Source organism: Salminus brasiliensis, chromosome 25 (genome assembly GCF_030463535.1).
Source record: "Salminus brasiliensis chromosome 25, fSalBra1.hap2, whole genome shotgun sequence".
Taxonomy (NCBI): Eukaryota; Metazoa; Chordata; class Actinopteri; order Characiformes; family Bryconidae; genus Salminus; species Salminus brasiliensis.
Window position 1 is genome coordinate 7268166 of NC_132902.1, and position 26947 is coordinate 7295112.

The following is a 26947-nucleotide window of genomic DNA, read 5'->3' on the forward strand; positions in this document are numbered from 1 at the left end:
TGTGCCAAGTATGGTGGAGTGAATAAATGATGATGATAGGTTTGCACCAAGTGCAGTTAGAAAGCTCTGTAACAGTCGTTTCAGGAATCGTTTCAAGAAAACCACCAATTATCTATGACAAATAAATGCTAATACCTACACATTTTACTTTTTGTAGCTTTTATGACATCCTATTCTAAAACCATAGGCATTGAGTGCGCTTGGTATTGTGCTTGAAGATGTAAGCCTTGCATGCAGCTGCTCGGCCATGGAAACTCATGCTATGATACTGACATTGTGCTGATGTTAATGCCAGAGAAGGTTTGGAACTTAGCAGAGCTCAGTAGAGCGTTGGCAACTTCTACACACTACGCTTTTACTTTTCAATTAACACCAATTACAGTTGATTGTGGAATATTCAGAAGGGAATAATTCTTTTCATTCCCATTCACAAATGTTAGTAAAGACAGACTGTATGACTGGGTGCCTGATTTCATACACCTGTGGCAACTGGACTTAATAACTCCCTGAATTCTATATTTAAGAAGTATGTCCCGATACTTTTGCCCATATAGTTTACATAAAACAGGAAAATATTTTAGGATAATACACTGACATGACATTAATGGTCAGAGGAGAAAGAAACTGCTGGTGTTGCCAGCTCAAAGCAAGACCTAAGAGGAAACTAATAATGGCTTGATGATTAGAATGAAAATAATTCTGTATTTGTTTCTGATTGCAGCGTATGACTGTGAATACTACAATAAAGGTATGCATACATTTAAATGCAAACACAACATGCACTACATCGGCAAGCATTGCACAACATTCCATGATCTCTAATTTTGCAATTATTGGCTGTGTGTGTGTGTAAATGTGTGTGTGCGCATGAATGTGTGTGCAAAATATCATTACACAGTTCTAGGCAAAGGCCCATTCAGGCTGATGACATTTAGGCAGAGGAACGTAATATTGGCAGCTAATCAGACAAGCGGAATGGTGTTCATGAAGAAAGGATTGACTAGTGATGATGGGGTTGTGACAATGTTCATGATGACTCCAGGACTCAGCAAGACCCGACCACACGGTAAAACATTCACATGCTTAAATGCATTCATACTCAGTCATGCAGTACAGGCTAGATAAGTGCACCCCAAATACCTACAGTGTCTTTTAGATTCTGCCATTCATAACAGCTAATATAAATACTTCATTCTCTATCATCAGTGTGCGTTATAGAATGATTTGTCTTTACTTAGAGTGTTAAAGCCTTGTTTATGTTTTCCTTAACGTATTCCTTCAGTTTAGGTTGCTAAAAAAGCTGTTACATTAACATTCATCATTATTGAAGTTTGGAGCTGTTTATTTTTAGATAAAAGTCACAACGCTAAGCATTGTCTTTTGACATATTGAGTGACCACAGTTTGTTATGACTCAAGCATTTATGAAGTATGAGGGTGTACTATGTGACCTCCCTTCAGACATTGTTATAGACAGTCATTTTAGACAGTCAGACAGTCATTTTAATGTCACACAGCTAAACAATTCTATAGTAAATATTAAATGCAAAGCAGGGAAGGATTTTTTGTGTGACTTATTTGGCATAATCAATTCATCAGCTGTCACAAATTGCTTACTTGCTAAATAATAATAATTGTTATAATAATACTAAAAATATATTTTTTCACATTTTTTATATTTTTAGAATCTTCCTGCGTAATGTGTGCTGAATGATGCTTTTTTGTGCTTCAGACTCCTCACTGGTATCGTTGGAAGCACTGGATAGGCCAAACTATTTTCTTCACGCAGAGCGTAGTGGCCAGTTAAAGCTGCGTAAGTGGGAGGAAAGCAGGGCATTTTGGGATGCAGCAACATTTGTACTGCATAGAGATACTTGGATCTCTGGATTTGATTCACTGGAGTCAATTATGTGGCCTGGATTCTTTTTGCACTACATGCTGTCGAGACTCCAACTCCTGAAGTACAACCACTCAGATCGCTACCGTAGAGCTACTCTCTTCAAACTTGCCAGTAAGTCATGCATAAACACATGGGCATGATCAAATCTGCTGATTAATTTCATTTTGATGATATATTGGCCAGCTTTGCACACATGTACTTTTTGGTTTCTCTGCACGCACCAGGACATGTACATTCCTTCATTTGTGATTTCCTTGTATATTTTTCTCTGTATTTTCTTAGGGACCACCACAGTCAGTCCTCAGTGCCAGTGGCGATATGAGTCCTGTGTGAATCCATGCTTCAGAACATGCAGTGATCCAACAGCTCGGAGCTGTGTCGCTATTCTAAGGTAAAGTAACACAGGTTTGTTTTAATGCAAATTCAGGTCATTCATATGTCACATTAGATAGTAATAGGGGTGTAACACTAGGTGTATTTGTGCCGAACTGTCACAATACAGGGGTTACAGTTGGGTACACACAGTCTCATGGACAAAACACAGTATGCGCTATTAGAGTAAATATGGCAATTTCACCTGGAAACCATAGGCTCTGAGCGATTTGATTTGCATGGTATTGTGGGAACTGTAGTGGTTTAGGAGTATTGACATGGTCTCTGTAGTCTTGGTTGTCACCTACCCTCTTCTCTCTCTCTCTCTCTCGTCTCTGTTCCCCTCTCTACCACATTTGAAGAGTTGTTTGCCTTTTTTCTTGGCCTCTCATTGTTCTCACTTTTTGGATTTAAAATGACTTTTAGCATGTTATTTCAACTCATGATGAGTACTATGTGTGAATGTTTTTGTGTGTGAAAGAAAAACATGCATATCTGCATCAGCTTATGTGAGGTGTTTCGCTCTGCAGGGTTGAAGGATGTCTGCCCCAGTGTCCAGCTCACATGGTTCTGGATGAGATCACTCAAAGATGTGTCTATCTGGAGGACTGTAAGATATTAGACATCACGTTACTGCATATTTATTTTTTAGCTTTAACCTGCTGAAGTACATAGCACAACTTGTGACTTTATTCCTCTAGAACATAGAAGTTAATTGATTATCTGTGCCTAATATCTCTGGATAATATTGTGTGAATTGTTGTTTATTGTATTCTCAAACTCTCAGCAGGCCTGGATTAAGGACACATGGGGCTCTGGGGCTATAGCAGCTCTGAATGCCTATAAATCTATAGTATCACCAAATATGTCTAGGCTGTTTTTTTATTATAATGTGAATATACACAAATTTGTTACTTTGCAGGTCCATTAGCAAGATAAACATATATATTTTGGGCTGCATCATTTTACCAACAAAACTTGAATAAAGGTGAAATGATTTAGTTTAAAAGTTTACTTACAGATAAAAAACAAAAACAAAAAAATACACACTACAAAACACTACCAAATGACTTTCCCTCCACTCCTTAGCCAACCAATGGTCCTAACTAGCCCAAACAAACAATAATCTTGGCAAGCATTAATGTTAATATCCCCTCTTGTCCTGTGATAGATACCATTGTCTGATAGATGGTGTTGTATTTGTGTTTAGGTATTAAGCCTCCAGTGATACTCCCAGATCTCATCTCCACCCCTACTGATACCACCTTTTCCATGTCCCTGGCTACATCAGTTGTGTCCACCACGAGCAGCCTGTGGACAGAGGCACTCAGCGTAACCACTCAGACTACTCCAGAGCCTAGCAGTATAGCTACTACAACTACCATCACATACACTGCACACATACCAAGCACTACTCTTGTAGCAGAGAAAACTGCAACAACTGTGGAAACATCTGCCTCCTCTACAAAGCCACTGACTACTCCCAAAACCACAAGAATGCCCAGCACTGCCTCTCTCACTCCTCTCATCACAGTCAGGACAAGGACAGCATCTGCTTCAGCCTTGCCACTAGTAACCACAACTCTAAAGCCAGCAGTGGGTTCTTCAGCATCCTTTAGCACCATGTCAACTGTAGCCTCTAGTGCGGATATACCCCTTAGCTCTACAGTGCAGCCCAGTAGAGTAAGCTCTACTCCTCTTTTAGTATCTACCAGTAGAAGCACGACTGAGTACACTTCTACCACATTTGAAACGTCACTACTGAGCACCACCAGGACTGAACCTGCCATAGTCCCTGAACTTTCCACTATTACTACCAGAACTATAAAGCCCACTGTGCTTTCTGCAGAGAGTGCAGAGCCTTTTACTGCTGTAACTTCACCAGTAACCAAAGCACCTGCATTAGAGTTGAGTAAGTCTGCCACCACAGCACAGCCAACTGTATCTGCTCCATTACACAAACTAACTGTCATTCCACCTACATTCACTCCGGCACATTCCACACAGTTCACTCCAGCAGTCAGTGCCCTCAGCACTCTGAAATCAACACCAGAAAGAGGCACTGAAACCACAATACCATCAGTGGCACACACCACAGATAAAACTAAGCCTACTTACCTACCAGCGAAACCCAGTAATACAACTCTCCCGACACAAACGGCATCCTCAGTGCCTGTGACTTCTATGTCAGAGCAACCTGTGACCTCCAAAACATCACCTGTATCCACAGATGTAGCCCAACCAACGTCAAAAATCACAAAAGTGTCTTCTGCAGTCCCTGACGTAGAGATAGTAGAAACCACAGCCACAACAACCTATGAGCCAACGCCTACACTCTATACCACTCACGTACCCTGGTCTCCTGGTGCCCGAACCACAGATAAAACGTTACATACATCTGGGACTACACAGATCATGTATACTCCGCCCATTCCAGCAGACTTTTCTCAAACCAGCACCAAAGCTGCAATACCTCCACTAACCACACGCACCACTGTTCTTCCTTCACCTACAGCTTATGTTACCTCAACCCTAGCACCGTTACATGTTTTACCAACTTACACAGCTACGTCCAGAACTTCTCCAGCGGTGACAACAGCTGCTGTATCTACTGTCACCAATGTAAGTTCCTCAGAGTCCAGCTTGAGTCAGTTTTCATCAACGTCTGCTCACTTCAGCGAGACGGTCAGTACATCTCCTTTAGTTACATTTGAGACCAAAACCAAGACACCAGTCCATACCCCAGCATCGACCACATTTGCAATCTCTACCTCAGAAACCACAGTGGCACCAGAGATATCAACAACTGTTCCAACTGTGGTAGTCAGCACAGCTGAGCTTACAGCTGAGGAATCTATATTAACTTCAGCAGCCTCCAAGTGGGCAGTCACCTCTGGCACATCCACCATAACCTCTGTCACTGTACAGCCAAGAACAAAGATGACTCCTGTCCCTCCACACACTGAGAGAGCTGCACTTTCTACCACTGAAGCCACCCAACCATCAACATGGTCACCTCCATTGTACAGTTCATCCACATCACTTCCTAAGGTGTCTCCATCAACAGAAAAAGTGACTATAAAAGTCACACCCATACACAGCTCAACCTATTCTGTTTCAACCCCACAAAAAACTGTCAGGACCACCAAGGAAACACATGTTTTTCCAGGCACTGAAACAGCCACAGCGGTTGCGTCCACAAAGGCAGTGCCATCTATTGCAGGTCCTTTGGAAACAGTAGAGCCTGTTTCCCATACTGTCCCTTCAAGCCCATTCTCAACCACAACCGGCACAGCGACATCACCTCAAAAACCTGAACACACAACAGAAACTGGCCATACCACAGCATTAGTCAGCACAACCACATCAACTGCCAGTTTGGCAGTGCCATACGATACAACTGCTGCTGCTGAAAAAACTACCTCTTCTACAGCTACATCAGAACCCCCACCAATTTGGTTGACATCAGCATCACGAAAGACCACAGAACACTCACCGACTCCCGACACATCCCAAACAGTCACCTCTGCAACACCTGAGACAACCACCTCTCCTGATGTGACAGAGCCAACACACTGGGTGACTAGAACAAAGGGGCCTAGTTTAACTACGATTTCATCCACCACCACCGTCACAGAGGGTGCTACTCCCGGCAAAATCTGCACTGTGAGTCAAATAAAACAGGATTGAATATAGCCTTTTTTATTGAGTATTGAGTCCGAGCACTGATTTTGCTATTGAAGTTATTGATTCCTAAGCATTTTTAATTCAGTAATTGTGTTGTGTGCTTGTGTGTAATGTTATGGTGCTGACTGTGTCTTTGTAGCCGCCACATTCAGAGGTGGTAGATGAGTGCACCAAGCTCATTTGTGTGAATGGCCAGCTGCTTTTGTTTAATAAGTCCCAGAGCTGCCCCTATGACTCTAGTCCTCCAAACTGTGGCTTGCTTGGGTTCGCTGTACTGGTCAATGGAGACAAGTGCTGTCCAAAATGGGACTGTCCATGTGAGTAATACACACCACTACACACTTCTGTAGATGTGTAAATGTGATTTTATTTGGTCTAATTATATATATATATTTAGATATATAGATATAGATATATATATATATATACAACTTGACACATTAACAGAATGCCTGGGCATGTGTATAGATCTTGAGTTCTACAACAGCTTGGAATTCAGGTTGGAAAGTTGGCTCTGGCAATCAGACTTTAAAACCAGATGTATCTGTTTTTACAATTACTCCACTGTTTAATGTTCATTTGTAGGTCGCTGTTCAGTATTTCCGGATCTGAATGTGGTCACGTTTGATGGGAACAATGTGGCCATTTATAAAGCTGCATCCTACATTGTGACCCAGCTACCCAATGAGACTGTCAGCATCTTGGTGCAGGAGTGCCACAACTCGGACAACACAGTGAGACAGACATCTTGTTTGCCATCTTGCCTCTTCCTGTTATGCAGGGCCCTTCTGCTATGCCCAAACTTCTTCTTTACCCATACTTTTCTCCTCTTACTCTTCGCATCGAAGTTTAAAGCTTGCAAGGTTTATACAAGGCACATAATAAGGCTGTGGCACTGGAAGTACATCAGCTGCTAATTGCTATTGGTCTTAGCAATACTATATTACTGAGAGTTCCATTATACAAATAATTCTCTAACCAGTCCCTAAATGTTTTAGTATATGTTGTAAGCATCATGAACAGTTACTGATATTTCTGTGGATTTTTTTAATAAAGGCATGCAAGTGAACTAACAAATAATAATAATGTATATTATTATAATGTTGGCAGTCACACTAATGGTAAGTGAGGGGAGAATCTGCCCCAGCTTACAAATTGATAGAAGCCAATAGGGAAAAAGATTTTACTCAATTATGTTGTATTTTACTATAATAATGTTGCATTGCCCAAACATCAAGTCAACACTACACCACTGCATTTTATCAAAACAACAATGATGCCTGTTAATTGGAATAACATTCACAACATGTTCCACCTAAATGCCAGCTAGTTTATTTTTGGCTGCAGTTTAATTGTGCAATCAATGAATCAATCATTCTCCTTGATTAAGGTGTGATGTAAGTTGTAATATCTATTAATAATATAGTGTGAATATAGAGTAAGAGTCTTTGAGGCCTTATTAAAAAGTTGAAATATATATGTGTGCCATCATGTAAATTTGTGTATTTCTGCATTAAGATATTAGAAGTGTTGCTATATTGTAGTTGGATGTGATTTCTTATTCCTGGTTTGTTTCTGCAGCTTGTGTGGAATTTTACTAACCTGTGCCTGGCAGCTCTGAACATTACACATGAATTCAATCAGGTGCTTATCAATCGACTACAGAGACGTGTAAGTATCTGTCTGGGCACTCAGTTGTACATGTACATGTAAAAAAAATATTAATCACAATTTTGTTTTATCATTTAAATAGTACTTGGTGTCTGGGAATGAATGTAGGCTGCAGCAAAATTATGTGTTTATAACTACAGTAATACCAAATTGGCATTTTTACATTAAACTAAAATATATCTAAATATGATAATGTCCTTTACTTTACAGCTTTATGTAAACTCTAGGTATGCAAAGCCACGGTTTAAGAAGTACGGATTTGAGGTTCTAGATACAGGGAACATGTATCTGATTCGAAGTCCTGCAGGCCTAAAAATCCAGTGGTTTCACAGCACAGGCATGATGGTGATTGAGACAGAGACGTACACTCACAGGCTCTCCACCATGGGCCTATGTGGTATGTAGCAAACATTTACAAAATATCAGAATCTTTCAAAGTTGTGTATAAACAGTGTTGAAGTTTCAAAATGAGTCCAAGTGGAAGTGGACACAAAGCCACAAAGCAGCCCACTTGAATGACTTGTTTTTGTGTGTCATTACATTTACATTCAGGACATTTAGCATATGCTCTTATCCAGAGCGACTTACAAAAGTGCTTCGCTACTTACCCAAGAATAACCTCAGCTAGTTTGAATAGACTAGACAGAATAGACAGCTAGAACAATTTAGGCTAAAAATTTAGACACTACTAAACACAAGTCAATAAGGAGACCATAGTACTTTATACTTCGCCCAAGTACTCTCGAAAGAGAAGGGTCTTTAGTCTGCGTTTGAAGACGCAAGCGACTCTGCTGTTCAAACACCCAGGGGAAGGACATTCCACTGCTTTGGTACCAGGACAGAAAAAAGCCTGGAGTTGTCTTCCGTGGATTTTAAGGGATGGCGGGTCAAGCCGAGCTGTACTTGAAGCACAAAGGGCTCTTGGTACCATTGCCATGTAGTACGGAGGGGCTGGTTCGTTCTTGGCTTTGTAGGCCAGCGTCAGGGTTTTGAATCTGATGCGGGCAGCTACAGGAAGCCAGTAAAGAGAACACAGCAGAGGAGTGACATGGCTGAATTTAGAAACATTGAAGACAACCCGTGCTGCTGCATTCTGGATAAGTTGCAGGGCCCTGATAGTGCGCAAAGGGAGACCAGCTAGAAGAGAGTTGCAGTAGTCAAGTCTTAAAGTGATGAGAGACTGAACGAGCACCTGGGTGGCCTCTCTATAGAGGAAGGGTCGAATTCTCCGGATGTTGTACAGGAGAAACCTGCATGACCGAGTTACGTTTGCAACATGACTTGAGAACAATAACTGATCATCCATGACTACACCAAGGCTTTGAGCTTCTATAGAAAGAGTGACCAGTGAGTTCTCAAAGGAGATGGCAAGATCGTTTGGAATTCCAGCAGTTCCCGGGATGTACAGCAGCTCTGTCTCACTGGGGTTGAGTTTAAGGTGCTGAGCTGCCATCCAAGAAGAGACATCAGCGAGACATGCTGAGATGTGGGCAGAAACTTGTGTGTCAGGCGGTGGGAAAGAAAGGATGAGTTGAGTGTCATCGGCGTAACCGTGGTAAGAGAATCCTTAAGAGGATATCACTTCACCATGAGAGCTAGTGTAGAGTGAGAAAAGAAGAGGACCAAGCACAGAGTCTTGTAGAATGCTAGTGGAGAGACTACAAGGAGCGGACGTGTCCCCCTGCCATGTTACCTGGTATGAGCATCCCTGCAGGTACGAGCAGGCAGAGCCAGTAATTCCAAGGCCGGCAAGGATAGACAGGAGACAGCTCCAGAGAGGTTGAGGAGAATCAGAACCGATGACTGTATGGTAGATTTTGCTGTCATGTGATGTTATGAAAACCAGCCTGCAGCACTAGCCTACCCAGTTATGTTTAAATTACAAAGAGTGTTTTAACTGCTATTTCATAAGATGCAATACAGGGCATCTACATGGCAGAAAAACCTTGTATCTTCAGAACAAGGAAATGTTCTTTCAGTGGAAGTCGATGTAAAAAAATATATTCCAAGTCACTTTGGAGTTTTTCTATTTGACCATTTGTCATGAACTTTTGACAGAATGTACAGAATGACTGCTAGTTTCACATCAAATCAAATATCGAAACATCTTAATGTTACAATGACTGTGCACTACCACACAGATTTATTTTTTTCCTGCTAAATATTACATGAATCACACAGGACCCATGGACACACCTGCCTTGTACAAGCCTCTACTTGCAGCATTCTGTCATACATGCATCATATTGTCACCTTCTTTCCACTTTTGGTTCAAACTACAAGTATAAACACATCCCTAAATAGGAATAAAGGAATAAACAGGCATTTTCAAACCTTCAAAATATAACAGGAAAATATTACAGGATGCAGCCCTTTAATACTCTAAACCTAACTGTTCTTTTTCTGTTGCTGCAGGTTGTTGTGATGGTAACCCGCTGAATGATCTTACCCTCTCCAATGGCTCTGTTGTGGCAGAAAGTGAAGATCCAGCTGTGTTCATTGATAGCTGGCAGGTTCCCAACACCACCAGCTACATTAGCCACAGCAGAAGAAGGGAGGTTAACTGCTCTACCAGTGACTGCTCCGACTGCCTCAACATGCTCAACAACCTTACTTTCATTGCTTGTCATCCCTTTGTATGTATATAGCATCTTAAACCTTACACTCCACATTTTTGTATAATGTGCAATACTATTTTAAGGAATACTTCATCTTTATTCCGCTCAATCACAGTCTGCAATTGTATGATCAGGCCTATTACCATAGACAATAATAATTCCCTGTATTTAGAAAACAACAGAAAAGTTTGTCAATGTGTTGCTTTAGGAGCTGCCTTGAGGCTTCTGTTTTCATGTTCTAGAAGCAAAACCCAAAACATTCTGAAGTGAGCCAGATTATTTTTTACTATAGTTCACATTGGATGCGATGAAAGAGGGGAAGTGCAAACAACAAGCCCAGCTGCAGCAGAAAAAAAGAAACAGACTTTGTAACTATGTCATGAATGGCTCATGTAGATGTTGTGTACCATTATTAACACGGTTCCTGCTTTAAAATGTTATAAATTTTTGACTTCACTGACATACACTACAGTGGCAAGAAAAAAAGTAGGTGAACCCTTTGGAATTTTATGATTTTCTGCATTAATGTGTCATAAAATGTGATCTGATCCTCATTCAAGTCAAGCATATTGACACACATAATGGAATATATGAAATGGAATTAATTGCTGGTTGACCCCTCCTTGGTAGCAATGACCTCAACCAGGCACTTTCTTTAGCTATTAGACATGCACATCGTTCCAGAGAAATTTTAGCCGATTCTTCCTGGCAGAACTGCTTTAGCTCTGTCTGTACGGCTCTCTTCAAGTCAGTCCATAGCATTTCTACAGGGTTGAGATCTGGGCTCTGATCTGGTCACAACAAAAGGCAGATTTTGTTTTTCATAAGCCATTCTGTTGTGGACTTGCTCCAGTATTTTGGATGGAGCACCACCATTCAGAGATCACAGTTCCACTGCTCCACAACTAAATGCTGGGGGGCTTTATACCTCAAATGAAAGGATAGGTTCATGTTTACCTGCTCCAGAGAGTCCTATTCTATTGTCTGCACTTCTCTGCAGATACCAGACAAACTGTGTGTTTGCATTTGCACATATGTGTCAGCTGAATGCATTCATTAAAAGGGGTCCACAAATATTTGGACCTATAGTGTACTTCTTGTTGAGGTCACTGTATAAACATATGCACTGCTTAAAATATATAATTCTTGTATATGTTACAACTGTGTGTTTTATGTGTGTTTTGTGTCAGGTATCTCCAGCTACATTCTGTGAAGTTTGGGTGCGAGATGCTGAGTATGTGAAGAATCCTTGCGTGGCTCTTGCTGCATATGTTGCTTCTTGCCATAAGTTCAACATCTGCATTGAGTGGAGAAGCCCAGACTACTGTCGTATGTTTGAACACCACACACTTGATCACATGCTCTGTTAACTGTAGCTATGTCATGCTGGCTAGGCGAGACAAGGGAACACTCGCAGGGACAGAGCAATGCGGAGAAACCGTCTTTAATGGACAAACCAAACAGAACAAACACAAACAAAACGAGGCAGCAAAGTACAGGGTCCAATAAACAGAAACAGAAAACAAACAGGTGAAAACCGAAAGGGGATAAACCAGGAAAAAACCACCTGAGGCTGGAAAGCCGTCCGGGAGCAAAGCGAGAGGGGACAAATCACAAACCGCGCTAGTCAGGCGCTGACGAACTTACTCGACTCAGGTGCTAGGGAACCGGACGCCAAATCCCCTTGACGACCAACCGGTGTACCAGACAGCGAACTCCTGTACGAGAAACCGCTCCGATAGAGCATAGACTATTTGAACTTGTAGAACTTCCTAGAAGTCTCCAGACCATGAAGCCAACCTTACAGCTTGGCATCGCAAGAGTAATTCTCGGCGCCGATGTCTCTGCGTTTGTCTCTGCGTTTCTCTGCGCCGCAGGGCTGACAAGCTATATGAGCAGTGGTGATGCTATAATTGGGCCCAGTGGGCCTAGGCTCACCCATTTTTAGCACTGGACTACCTGCTAGTAAACTTAAGTGCGTAAGTTAACTTTCATCATTAAAATCTTTTGAATAACAAAAATTGTCAAGTACTCAAATACATATTCAAAATGTTATTTTTAACATCAACCAATCAACTAACCCATGAGCATAACTGTGAGGTGTTTGCTAAGGGGTGCTCCTTTGTATAGCTAATGTCCATAGCCCAGAAATTATAACTACTGTTGAAAAAATGGAAGCAGTCATTTTTAATCAATGAAGTTTTATATTTACTGATTGTGTGCTCTAATGTGTGTTTATGTTCTTTGTAGCATTTATATGCCCTGAGTCCCTGCAGTACCAGGCTTGTCTGCCAGCCTGTACAGCTCCATCGTGTCCAAACCAGGAGTTTGAGTATGATGCTGAACAGTGCTCAGGCTTAGCTGAGGGCTGTGTGTGCCCACAGGGAACTCTTCTTCATCGTCCTTACTCCGCACTCTGCATCCCACCTAATAAGTGTGGTATGCCCCCTCATATCTCCTTACCCTTTCTTGTTTTCTCACATTGCTTTCTCCTTTCTTTTCCCCGCTATTTCTTGCTTTCTCATGCTATTTCTTTCTCTCTCTTTTTATGTTGTCTGCCTGTCGGTCTGTCTGAGTGTTGTATTGTTTCTATAGCCTGTACAGATAGTTTTGGAGCTCCGCATGGTCTGGGTGAGATATGGAAGGCATCAGTGGATGGCTGCTGTATATACAAGTGTGAGAGCGATGGCATTGTGCCTGTAGAGTTCAACTGCAGTGACGTCCCACAGCCGGTCTGCACACGAGCAGGAGAGATCAGCATTAGTGTTGCAGATGACAGTAGCTGCTGCCCACAAAGAGTCTGTGGTCAGTTATACACATCCTTAACACATACAGTATGCATACATATATATGTCTGTGTGTACATATTGTATATTGTGTATTTTTTTTTACATCAAGTGTTTAAGAATATTAGTTCCTTTTAAAAAGGGCTCAGTATTATTTCTGAGACAGTAGGTTTTCCTACTGTGATGATGTACATTTACTTACCATATCTGTCACTAACTGTGTGTCATCTACATGACTGTCATGTAAAATGTGGTTTACAAATTGCCTTTTATGTCATAAAAAATTTGATGTGTTACTATATATTTGATTATTTACTATGATACATTCATACACTTTGATATTTGCCAGTCGACAAACATGGACACAGATCACATGTAAATTCCATTTCAAATTCATATTTTGAAGTTCATATATACTGTTATTTTTCTGTCTTCCTACATGCTAAATGCTTTGTTGTGATGCAGTCTGTAATCAGACTATGTGTGAGATGGCACCTCTGGCATGTAAATTTGGTGAGAAGATGGTGTCCTACTTCAGATCGGACTCCTGTTGCCCAGAGTATGCCTGCGGTGAGCTAAAAAGTGTTTTGTATGGTGTGTGGAGTGTGGGTGTATGGAAGGAGTACTCCCATGCTAGTAGTCTTCTGGTCTGTGTATGTCTATGTGCATGTCATTGCAATATTGTAACAGTCTTTGGGCCTATATACTTTCTATACTCTTATAATGATTGAACCCATTGACATCATAAATTAAACAAATCCCAAATAGGCAAACTCACAAACAGCCACAACATTAATATAAAGGCCATACATATGCACTTATGTTATGGCTACTACTCCTAAACCAGCAACCAGAGACAAGACAATAATATTTTTCCTGTAAACTATACTCTGTCTCCATAGAGTGTGATCCTGATCAGTGTGTGCTGGATGTTCCTGTGTGCCGTGAGGATCAGACACTAATAGCCACTCGTGCTGAAGGAAGCTGCTGCCTTGCATATATTTGCAGTGAGTTTTATTTTAAAAGACCATCAGAATATATTACTTTTGAGAAACCAAGAATGTTAAAAAAGTTAAAAAAGGTTAAAGGTGCACATATTTGTCACTGTACAGTGAAACACATTTAACCCATCTGTGGTAGTGAACACACACACACACTAGTGAACTAGGGGCAGTGAGTACACACACACACAGAGCAGTGGGCAGCCAACTCCAGCGCCCAGGGAGCAGAGAAGGTAAAGGGCCTTGCTCAAGGGCCCAACAGTGGCAGCTTGCTGAGCCTGGGAATCTAACCCACAACCCTGTTATTGATAGCCCGGCGCTCTAACTGCTGAGCCACCACTACCCTTGTTCCAGGAATTAAGGCTCAGAATGACCAGAAACAGTTAAAAGGAAAGCAATAAATGTATCAACTGGATTTTTAAAACGCTATCGGATAACTGATGTTCAAAAAACATAATCATTCTTTGCAATTATTGGCATCCTTTGTTAAAATGTGTTCTTATGCTTTTAATATATATATATATATATATATATATATATATATATATATATATTATATAGAAAAACAATGCAAAATCCAACCTTTAATTCAAGTGCATTTATTCAGTGGGAAAAAATCCCACATTCTGTAATTATTTTACATGAAATCATGTTAAATACTGATGTTAAGACTTTGTACAACCCCCTTTTGCCAACAAAACCACGCTTAACCTTTTCCTATTACATTTCACAAGATGGGAGAATACAGAGAGAGAGATCTTCGACCATTCCTCTTTGCACAATCTCTCTAAATCATCCAGAGTCCTGGGTCCTCTCTGCACTCTCCTCTTCAGCTCACCCCAGAGGTTTTCAATCGGGCTAAGGTCTGGGGACTGAGATGGCCATGGGAGAAGCTTGATTTTGTGTATATTTGGCCACATGTTTAGTGTCATTTTCTTGCTGACCCCTATTCAGCTTTCGGGCAGAGGCCACCAGATTTTGATTTAAAATGTCCTGGTATTTCAAAGAGTTCATGATGTCGTGCACCTTAACAAGGTTCCTGGGTACTTTGGAAGAGAAACAGACCCACAGCATTACTGATTCTCCCCCATACTTCACAGTGGGCATGAGGTGCTTTTCTGCATACTAATCCTTTGTGTTATGCCAGACCCACTTGGGGTGTTTGTTGCCAAAAAGCTCTAGCTTGGTTTTATTTGACCAAAGCACAGGGTCCCATTTCAAGTCCCAGTACCGCTTAGCGAACTCCAGACGTTTATGCTTGGAAGTGAGAAAAGGCTTTTTCCGTGCATGCCTTCCGAACAGCTTGTTGGCATATAGATGATGATTGTTAGACTTTGTGACCCAAAGATGCTACTCCTTGATGCAATTCTCTAACAGTAAGCTTTGGAGAACTTTTTACTTCTCTTACCATCCTCTTCACTGTGTGTGGTTGCAAGATAAACTTGCGTCCTTGTACAGGATTGTTTGCCACTGTTCCAGTTGTTTTAATCTTCTTGATGATTCCTCTGACCGTAGATATGGGCAGGTGTAGGAGAGTGGCTATTTTCTTGTATTCATTGCATGACTTATGAAGGTTGACACACATCTGCCTTACTGGAATGGTGTGTTCCCTTGTCTTTCCCATGTTGAATAGTGGATAAGAAAAATAGGTCTCTGTGTCACGTCATATTTATACCTCAAGGAAACCGAAAGTGACCAGGGGTGCCAATAATTGTGGAGGGCGCTGTATATCTGTGTAAAGCAACATAGTCTCTATCCCATGTATGTGTGTTCTGAATGGGTTTGTGTGTGCTATAGTTTGTGACATATGTTCCGAAGCCATACCTGAGTGTGAAGATGGAGAGCTGCTCACAGTGGACTTAAACAGTACAGAACGTTGCTGCCCAGTTTACCACTGCTGTAAGTCACACACACACTCAACTTGCATTCTCTCTGATGTCTATTTTTTATTATATATACAATTATATATAAATTAGAACACTTAATAATTTACTTGTTTGTCTGTGTACACACAGTGTGTGAGCCATCTCGATGTTTAGTGATAAGTTGTCCGTTTGGAATGGCTGTCATCTCGACTGTAATTCAAGAGCAGTGCTGTCCATCACAGACATGCGGTATGCCACACCTCCCTGATATTTTGATATGTTTGTTTATGTGAGGTAAACTGTAAACATTGAGGAAAACAGTTAGATTAGTTTTATCTGTGAAAAAATCGTTTTGGCTGCAACAAACAAAACAATGGAGATAAAAGGGTGGAGTATTTAATATATAAAAAAAACAGGGGAATTGATTATACTTTGTTTTGCAGCATGACTGGCATCAGCAAGCATGACCACACTCAAATGCAACATACACTAAGCTGGTCAAGAGCTGGTTAACCAGCTAGCTTTCTAGTATAGGGTATGTTTTTGCCCATATGACCAGCTTTTCAACCACATGGTGCCCAAGACCATCTTAGATTATCTAAAACCAGCTGGATTTTTCAAAAGGAATGATGCTGAACACACCTCAAAATCAACAGTAGACTACCTCAAGAGGTGCAAACTGAAGGTTTTGAGCTAAACATTTTTGGAAAACTATGGATAGATTTTAAAAAGAGCCGTGCAAGCTTTTTGCAAGGAAGGGTGGGCAAAAATACCCCCAAACAAAAACTGAAAGATACATACTTACCAAAGAGGATGTTGCTGAAAATATTAACCATGAAGCGTCTCCAAATATTAAAGGTATTAAAGAAATGTGTAATTTTTAATGTCATGCCTTTCAGAAATCCGGTCATCTTTTACTTACTTAACTTCACAGTAACAGATATTGGGACCAGGGGCTTTTGCATGCTACTGTACAAATTGCCTTACATAACCTCATGTCGTAACAATGGCCCAGTTAAAATAAGGCTTAACAGGCTTCTCTCGTTCTCTTTCAGAATGTGCATGTGAGAAGATTATCCAGCCTAAATGTGCCTTGGTGAGTCAGTTTAGTTGAGCTACTTAGTTTTTCAATTTGATTGTTTAACACACAGTTTATTTCCACTGTTCCGCTTATTTATCTTATTGTTCCATTTATTTTGAGCTTTTTTAAAGTTTCTATCCGTGCCATAGTTACAACCTCAGTAACTCTGTACTATTTTAACATGCAGTAGTTAAAATACTAAAACACATTTATCTCTTTAATTCAGAGAAGTCAGGATTTTATTAGATTTTTTCTGCTACGCTAATTTAATGTCATATAATTACATGGTTATATTATGTAAGTTATGCAGTGATTTACATTCTATATTTGCATATCTGTATTTTTTGTGTTGGCAGATTTGGGTTTGCATTACTTTTCTGTCGAACAAAATAAAGCAATTTTTTTCTTTCTGTAAAGCAAGATTGTACAAACAACAGTAACTTCCCCAAATTCTTCGAAACATCATAGAATACCCCTTTTTACTTACAGACACACGTGGTAATGAATTTTAAGTTATAATATATAGTTATGTTATAATCCACCACCATATCTATGCCATTTTCAATGGCCTAGGAGTGCACACCTCCCTGATATTTTGATATGTTTATGCATGTGAGGTAAACTGTAAACAGTGAAGTAAACAGTTAGATGAAGAAATCTTGTAATGAATTTTAAGTTATAATATATAGTTATGTTATAATCCAACAAAATATCAATGCCATTTTCAATGGCCTAGGAGTGCACAACAGTTAATGCTAGATTATACAAGGGATACCTGTTCTTTTTTTCTAATTTAATTGGTTCTTTAGTTGTCTTCTCAGTCTTTTCCCTCTGCTGTTGTGTTAAAGGGTGAGCGTTTGCAATTAGACAGAGCGTTTTTGGCAGATTCTGAAAACAAGTGTGGCTGCAAAAGACATCAGTGTGGTGAGAAAAATACTGACGTAATAATATGGCTTTGTGTTTACATAATCTTCATTTTATATGTATATTTATTTGGCTGTGTATCTTCATAAACAGTTAGAGATGCAGTGTGTGTAGATGGAGAGAGAGGTGTAATGAAGCCGGGACAGACTCTGATGGAGCACAGTGTCCGGGGTGTATGTTATTCCACAAGGTGCACACACATTCTTGACTCTGCCACTGGCTTCTACCGCATACAAGCAACAAGTACAAACTGCACTGCACAGTGTCAGCCTGTAAGTACTCTTCATGCACACATGCTGTCAGGAGAGTAATACCTTTGTGGTATTAATACTTGTGACTCTATGTACCTGTATTTTCAACTGTATTTGTATCTGTATATTGAGTGTAGATGTAAACTTACAAATTCTATGTAATCTGTTCTTCAGAACCAGGTGTATGTTCCTCCTAAAGACCAGAGTGCTTGTTGTGGAGTGTGTAAGAATGTGTCTTGTGTGCACCGCAGCGACAATGACACTGTAGTTTTGTACAAGGTAAGACTCTTTCCATGAGCTACAGTACTAATACAGCACAGTTCTGATTATCTATATGTATAAGTATATGCAGTATATACAGTGCCCTCCATAATTATTGGCACCCCTGGTTAAGATGTGTTCTTTAGCTTCTAATAATTTTTTTTTCTAAATAATATAGGACCACGATGGAAAAAAGAGTAAAATCCAACCTTTAACTCAAGTGAATTTTAGGGGGAAAAAAATCCCTGACTAAGAAATAATTATTCTTCATAAAATCACCTGTTCCACAATTATTGGCACCCCTAACATTTCCTAGGAAATAAATGTAATTAAAGTATTTCTGTCAATTCTACAGTAGTTTACGAAGTTAGTATGTAGGAACATTTAATTAGTAAATCACAACTTCCTGTTTCCCTGGGGTATAAATATGAGGTGACACAGAGGCCATTTCTCTTCAACATGGGAAAGACAAAGGAACATACCATTCAAGTAAGGCAGATGTGTGTTGACCTCCACAAGTCAGGCAATGGCTACAAGAAAATAGCCACTCACCTACACCTGTCCATATCTACTGTCAGAGGAATTATTAAGAAGTTTAAAACAACTGGAACAGTGGTAAACAAGCCTGGATGAGGACGTAAGAGAAATAAAAAGGTCTCCAAAGCTCACTGTTACAGAATTGCAACAAATGGTAGCTTCTTGGGGTCACAAAGTCTCCAAAACAACCATCAGGCGCTATCTGCATGCCAACAAGCTGTTTGGGAGGCATGCACGGAAAAAAACTTTTCTTACTCACAATCATAAACGCAAACGTTTGGAGTTTGCTAAGCAGTACTGGAACTTTAACTGGGATTGTGTGCTTTGGTCAGATGAAACTAAGATTTACATTTACATTTATGCCATTTAGCTGACGCTCTTATCCAGAGCGACTTACAAGGTTACTCGTATTACAGAGGGTCAGTGTAGTGTTAGGAGTCTTGCCCAAGGATTCTTATTGGTGTAGCGCAGCATAGTCACCCAGACCGGGAATTGAACCCCGGTCTCCCACATGGTGTGGTAGCTCAGCGGCAGTTAGTGGTGTTACCTGTTGTGCCACACCAACCACTAAGATTTTTGGCAACAAATGCTCTAAGTGGGTCTGGCATAACACAAGAGCTGAGTATGCAGAAAAGCACCTCATGCCCACTGTGAAATATGGGGGAGGATCAGTGATGCTGTGGGCCTGTTTCTCTTCCAAAGGCCCTGGGAACCTTGTTAGGGTGCATGGCATCATGAATGCTCTGAAATACCATGACATTTTAAAACAGAATCTGGTGGCTTCTGCCCAAAAGCTGAAGATGGGTCATCACTGGGTCTTTCAGCAAGATAATGACCCAAAACATATGGCCAAATCTACACAGAAATGGTTCACCACACACAGAATCAAACTCCTCCCATGGCCATCTCAGTCCCCAGACCTCAACCCCATTGAAAACCTGTGGGGTGAGCTGAAGAGGAGAGTACAGAGGAGAGGACCCAAGTCGCTGGATGATTTAGAGAGATTGTGCAAAGAGGAATGGTCAAAGATCCCTCTATCTGTATTCTCCCTTCTTGTGAAACATTATAAGAGAAGATTAGGTGCTGTTTTGTTGGCAAAAGGGGGTTGTACAAAGTATTAACATCAGGGGTGCCAATAATTGTGGCACACATGATTTGATGTTAAACAATTATTTCTTAATGTGGGATTTTTTTCCTACTGAATAAATTTACTTGAGTTAAAGGTTGGATTTTACTCATTTTTTTCCATCGTGGTCCTATATTATTTAGAAAAAAACTCAAAAACTCAGCCAAAGAACACATCTTAACCAGGGGTGCCAATTATTGAGGGCACTGAATTTTAATTTTTGTTATACCATATAAGTACAGTGTATTTGAGGTTGTGGCACGGATGCTCCTGTATCTCCTCCTAAATGTTATGAGGTTATACACATGTGGCTGGGGTCGGAGGAGTCCCTGGTGAACTCAAAATATGCAAAATATTGTTGTTACACTCTATGATCCGCCTTGCCATTTATCCAATGCGGGTTTAACGTTATCTTAGACTGTGGTGTGCCTTGCTTTTCATGATATGGGGATTATTTAAATCAACAATCCTGTGGACATCATGGACATCAGTCTCATTTATTCATATAACTAATTTTGTCATTTCAATGTATGTAATATTCTGAAGTGAAAAGTAACATTGAAATGAGACACAACCTAATATTCACCACATTATTTTAATAACAAAAGAATAAAAGAAACAAATGAGTGGGCTACGGTTTATGTTGACAGTAGGACTGGGGCAACTTGTCTATGGAATTGTAATCAATGATTGCATAATTAGCGTAACATTTACCATGCATTGTCTAGCACATGTTATTCGGCTGTATATAGCCGAATATTTCTGTTTACCGCAATGGCTGTGTACAAGGCAATAGCTTAAACTATCATTAAAGCCAGTAAATTATTTAAATAATTGTGTTTTATGTAAAAAATGATTAGAGGAATTATAAAAATATTAAGAAATATTCTTTCATTTTTATGGTTAAATTACTTTAATGGAGCACACACACAAACTAATTTGTAGTAGTAGTCCTAGTTGAAACATAACATGAAGCAATAGTCACATTCTACTAAAAAAAAATCTCTGGTTTGTTTTAGATAATAATGACTCTTACTTTCCATTTTTCCATTTCCAAGTCAGTTTAGCCTATGCAATGTAATTTGCTTGTAGACAGAATTCATAACGTAGTGTTTTTTTATTTCACATTCTTTCTATTGTCTCAACATTGTAGAAAAATTAAACTTAACATTTGACAAAAATGTATTGTTACAGCATTTGCTCTTATATCTAGTTACATAGAAATATTTCAGTTTCTGATGTGGTTTACTCTCTGTCTGTCATCCTGCAGCCAGGGAAGAGCTGGGTGTCTGACTGCATGCGCTATGACTGTACAGACACACAGTCTGGACCAGTACTGGTTTCATACTCCTACAGCTGCCCCCCCTTCAATGAGACAGAATGCATGAAGGTAAACATACAGTACATACACACTCCTACATTGTTCTCATCTGTATAGAGTCATGGACATGAATGTTTGGCAATATCTGGCTTTCAGTAATTTATTTAAACTGTTCTTTTTTTGTTCTAGTGTAGAATGAGTGCACAACTTAAAAAAATTGTTTGGGGCCAGAGGATTCAAAAATCAACACAGGGTCACTAATTATACAAACAGGATCACGGATATACTTGCATCCACTAAGATTGTTAATTCAGTGGTTCTGAAAGTTCAAGAATGTCTTTCAACTTGCCAAAGTCCTTTACTAACTTCCTGTTAGTGATCATGATTGACTACAGCTGGTAGCTTATCTGTGCTCACATTAAAAGAGTTTGACACCAATGTGCATAATTGTACAGAAGCCACTTTGCCAAAGTCAGGAAGACCAAGGCACAGGTCTGTTGGAAGCTGCTAGACCACCACTGACAGTTGAAACTTGTTGTTCCAAAGAGCAGTTATGTGATGAATGGGTATAAACTTCTAACGACAACTGTATCTAATTTTCTGGATGAATAACTTTATCTTTACATCTGTTAAGCTAAGATATAAGTCAAATAACACAAACTTTTGAATTTAAATGTTGTCTTGTGGCCATTGCTGTTTGTCCATTTTTACATAAACATCAGAAATGAACTTTTTTATAGATTGGAGGCACAGTAGTGACATACATGGATGGATGTTGCAAAACATGTAAGTGCTGTTGTTTTGCTGTAATGTTTGTTTCAGTTAACTTACTATGCCATCTCACCTTAATTGTAAATGGTATCTTTTTAAATTATCTTTTTAAAGTGTTTCTGATTTAGTAAGGTTTTAATGTAAAAGTTACAGACCCTGTGGAGTGATATCTAGAAATGACACATATTTACAAGCATTTTGTAGCTTCTCGCATCTCTGCTGGGGGCGTGCCACCGGTTTCACTCTTGCCACTTACTTTGAGTACTTTTATTAGTGCTAAACTGCCAAACATAAATAACTGCATGATGGAGATTGTTTGAATTAAATTCCATTTAAAGGAAAATGACTGTTGGAAAGGTATTTTGACATGACAAATATAAGGTAAAGGCTTTGTCTTGACCATTTATTGTTTAAAACTGAATCTGGGTAACTTCAATACATCAATGTCTCTTGGAACAAAATGTTTAGACTAATTTTGTAGTTCCCTGGATTAACCAGATTCTCTCCTAAATATTTCCAAATGTAGCTAAAATTCATAACTCATTAATTCAGTATTCATATAGAAAATTTATATGCTAGTCCAAAGAATAACATTCAATAAGATAAGCTAATCAACTCACATTGTAGTCTGCAGCTTATCTTAGTTTAAATTGTGTAACTCAATAGATTAGTAAACAAATAAACTGAATACTTTTTTGCACCTCATTTTGACAACATATAATAGAGCCAGGAGATTGAACTATTGGATTTGCCAAGAACTGGACTGTGAAACACAGTGTCTATATGAGTTTGAGAAACTTTGTTTTTATTCCTTGCAGTACGAGTTATAAATACTTAAAGGAAAATGCAAGCAAAAATGTAACATGATGTAGCACTCACCCCAGTTGATAAGCCATGACATGTTTGGTTTCTCATGTTTTCTTCTTTAGGTTAGAACAAGAGATGCTAATCTAAAGTAGCTAAGAAACATGCCCACTAATCTCTCTTAACCCTCTCAAAACACATCCAAAGCATTATTTGTTTTGCACAGAATCAATGTAGTTTAGTACATGGTGCAGCCTTATTTAGTCTAAAACAGGCAAAAAGTGAATTATGGGGCAGCCATTTTGAGTTATCTGAACCACTTTTACCTCAGCACAATATGCGATATCATTCCGCACCATACAATGTTTAATGTAAAACAATGTGCTATGTTCTCAAAATCAAAAAAGTAATACAAATTGCATAATTTATTACCACAGGAAAATAGCATGCTTACACAGTGATTATTTTAAACAGTACCTTTACTGAAAGGCACTTTTTCTAGTCTGTGGTTCATTGCCAAAAGCCACAGTATACACAGTATATATGTTTCTGCACCATATGCTAAAAAAACATTTTCCTTGTTCTGTTTATACAAAATGTATTCCATACAGCCTAAGCTGTATATGTAGCTATATGTAAATAAGCTGGACTTACCTACCTACTTATACAAGTAATATAAAGATTAGAGAGATAAGACCTTTGTGACCTTTAAGAGCTTTGTGACAGACTGGGCTGATACACTGTACTACTGGCTGTTCAGTAGTTTCAACTTTAAAGGTTAAAAGTTAATAGGCTCTTGAAGCCAAGAAATTAAGATTTTGGTATAGTATTTACCGATATGACATTGGTAAGAGTCCAGTCTTTGTTAGCAACGTTAGCCTAGCCTCTTCTGGCATGTCACATAGCAAACATGTCTTGGCTGATCAATTGCATCTGTGGTAAATTGGTAAATTATGCTAAACTATTCCATTATTACTATTGTACCGTGTATAATGTAAAATAACTGAGTCAGTATTTTGTTGTTAAATGCAGGATAAAGAGAGTAACAAGAAACAGGTTACTTAGTTTCCCATAATATAAGAACAACTGTAACACACTGTACTGATCTCCTCAGGCACTGGATACTCACTCTTCCCCTTCCCTGTTAGCACACTGAAACCCACAATTAGCACAAACTGTGAACAAGGTACCTAATCCTCATGTTAAACAATGAGGCTCGCCGTCACCATTGTTGATTGCCAACAATGTACTTCCCTATCAAAAGACAGGACACTAAAAAGACTTGAAAAGAGCTCACTACTGAAATAAAGACTGAAATCTCAATTTACTTTGAACTTTTAAAAAATTGCTTTCTTGATTGTAATCTTTCCCCATTTTGCTTTGTTGGGCAGTGCATTGTTGATTGCCAACAATGTACTGTTGGTAGTGGCCAATTAGTGAATGTTTGAGTAATTCTTGCATGATTCAGATATAATGGACCAATTACATTGTATATGTGTGTTTGTGCATGTGTGGGTATGTCTATGTAGTCTTTCGGTATGGGGTGCGGTAATTCTTTGGGTGATGTGGCACAGTGACCTCATACATTTTGGTTGCATTTCTTAGATGCCCCTGAAATGTTTTGGAAATGCCAAACACAATGGCCACATTACCCAAAATATTACATTGCTTGCTATCTCTAGACTGTAGCTATAGATACAACCTCTGTTGTAGCTATTTATACAACCTCTTGCTCTAGATCTAGCTCTAGACCACTAGACCATCTGATTTATATTTTTAATATGTTTATTATTGCTTAAAAATCAGTAGCAATTTTTGTTTTGCATTGAAGTGGTGGGGCATTGTTGTTGGATATTAGAACATATAATTGTCGAAAGAGTAGTTTAGTAATAAATATTTGCAGCCAAGTGGGGAAAGAATAGTGTTCATATTAAGCACCTAAAGTTATGATCATATTTGACATCAGAATGTTTCCTTAAATCTGGTGCCTCAGTGAAGGAAGTGGGTGGATGTAATTGAAAATATTTTCAGCATTTTCTAAACTGCAAAAACACTCTACCTGTATGATCTTAGATAAAAAAGTAGCAATGTCTCTTATTTTACATACAGTGTGCGATTAAGGTATTTGAAAGAGTTTAGGGTGTATCACAGTAAGGTTAATTTCACTTGCTTTTGCACTGCACCCTAGGCAAAGAGGATGGAAAATCATGTCAGAAAGTGACAGTAAGAATGACAATACGGAAAAATGATTGCCGTAGCAACAGACCGGTGAGTTAGCAACACAGATCTCTCTTATTATCTTATTATCATAAATAAGTATTACAGCTTACAGAACAAGTCCTACCAGAACTCACTTTGTGATGTGTGTGTGTGTGGGGGGGGGGGGTTGTACATCTTAAAAATAGACATACATCATTCTGGGTACGCAAGTTCACACTTGTTTCTCCACTACTTTGATGAAAATGGCCCAATGTGACTACCCTGGTTAAACAAAGGACTAGTTCTAATGAGCCACTCTCATAATGCCATAATGACTTTTCTACACCATGTTCTCAAACTTCTTTTTTTAGGTGAATATAGTGTCATGTGATGGCAAGTGTCCTTCAGCGAGTATTTATAACTACAACATCAACACGTATGCACGGTTCTGTAAATGCTGTAGGGAAATGGGCCTTCAGCGTCGCTCAGTCCAGCTCTACTGCAGTGGAAACTCTACATGGGTCAGCTATTCAATACAGGAACCCACAGACTGTTCCTGCCAGTGGTCCTAAAACATACATACACACACTCAAGTTTGCCTCAACTGAAACTGCCAGCTTCACAATACTGTATGATACTGTTCTCTTGAATATCAAGGGGCATTCTAGCACTGGTTAAAAAGTAATTTGATATATTGTTGACTTTTATAACTTGAACAGAAAGTGTTACTCATTAATAACTGAACTTGAAAATGTAGTTACATTTTACAGGGACAAAAAGAAAAAGAAAAAAATGTGCCTATTCATAACTGGAATAACCATTGGCATGACAGACATGGATAAATGCACCAGTGGTCTTTGTGTTGTAAAAGACGCTGGTGGACTTAAGACACTCAGCCAGGATCCTCACAGAAAAAATGAACTAGCCAAGTAAAATCTTTGCTCATGCTTTGTACATAACTACATTTACACCTTTTTTAATGAGAGAAAAACCAAACAGGAAGACAAAAATAACCAATTATCTGTATTAGATGCTTTTCTAGTAGTATAGGAAATATTGATTTATAATGTGCTATGTATTAAGTGATTCCCAAGTTTTTTTTATCATGTTTTTTTAATATCAAGCTATATTTTGAGCACTTTATTTATTACAATATGAATTTTAAAATTCATGAAAGAAACATAATTTAAATTGAAGTATGTTTTCTTTTCTAAAGTACTACAAGTATCATTCTATAATCCCTGGCTGACACACTAAAAAGTGGGCATTGCTCAACTGAATATTAGCTTAATTGACTCTGAATAACAGATTCAAAGCATTGAAGGGTCTTGTTTCTTTATTGGTAAAAAGGGAATGTAATGTGAACAGTTATTAAAAACCTTTCCAAGGACTGAAATATTTAAGCGGTTTTATACAGGCCATATCATGTTCACGATTTCACTGTTTCACATGTGCTTAGCTTGGATATATATATATAATGTGTATCATATTCCATATATATATATATATATATATATATATATATATATATATATATATATATATATATTTACATTTTCAATAAAAATGTAAAAATGTACGGTGTCTTGTCTTACTTAAATGCAATGGATGCAGTTGTATATATGAATTAGAACAATTAACAAAACTGAGAATATTGTGGCATGAAATATCTTGTATATCACAACAGGTTAGTGATTCTCAAGATTTGGTGCCTTTTAAATCATTTAAACATATGGCTAAAATTTTTTATTAGGAAAATCACTAAAATGCAAT

The 26947-nt window shown here is 39.0% G+C and overlaps 1 protein-coding gene across 1 annotated transcript in view; it reads left to right on the forward strand.

The window, feature by feature from the left end:
• otog (otogelin) overlaps positions 1-26652 on the forward strand; it is a gene marked incomplete at its 5' end in the record, with an annotated part of 55489 nt that extends 28837 nt beyond the window's left edge. Inside the window, 27 exons of the mRNA XM_072670899.1 lie at positions 722-748; positions 899-1066; positions 1732-2010; positions 2182-2290; positions 2802-2881; positions 3482-5937; positions 6098-6275; positions 6544-6692; positions 7540-7629; positions 7840-8026; positions 10045-10265; positions 11438-11576; positions 12498-12686; positions 12843-13052; positions 13499-13603; positions 13936-14040; positions 15832-15933; positions 16050-16148; positions 16955-16995; positions 17829-17904; positions 17998-18176; positions 18330-18434; positions 21350-21469; positions 22141-22186; positions 24090-24161; positions 25164-25243; positions 25546-26652. Coding sequence (XP_072527000.1) covers positions 722-748; positions 899-1066; positions 1732-2010; positions 2182-2290; positions 2802-2881; positions 3482-5937; positions 6098-6275; positions 6544-6692; positions 7540-7629; positions 7840-8026; positions 10045-10265; positions 11438-11576; positions 12498-12686; positions 12843-13052; positions 13499-13603; positions 13936-14040; positions 15832-15933; positions 16050-16148; positions 16955-16995; positions 17829-17904; positions 17998-18176; positions 18330-18434; positions 21350-21469; positions 22141-22186; positions 24090-24161; positions 25164-25243; positions 25546-25746 — 5813 coding nt within the window. The remainder of the gene's footprint in view (positions 1-721; positions 749-898; positions 1067-1731; positions 2011-2181; positions 2291-2801; positions 2882-3481; positions 5938-6097; positions 6276-6543; positions 6693-7539; positions 7630-7839; positions 8027-10044; positions 10266-11437; positions 11577-12497; positions 12687-12842; positions 13053-13498; positions 13604-13935; positions 14041-15831; positions 15934-16049; positions 16149-16954; positions 16996-17828; positions 17905-17997; positions 18177-18329; positions 18435-21349; positions 21470-22140; positions 22187-24089; positions 24162-25163; positions 25244-25545) is intronic.
• Positions 26653-26947: the final 295 nt, after the last annotated feature.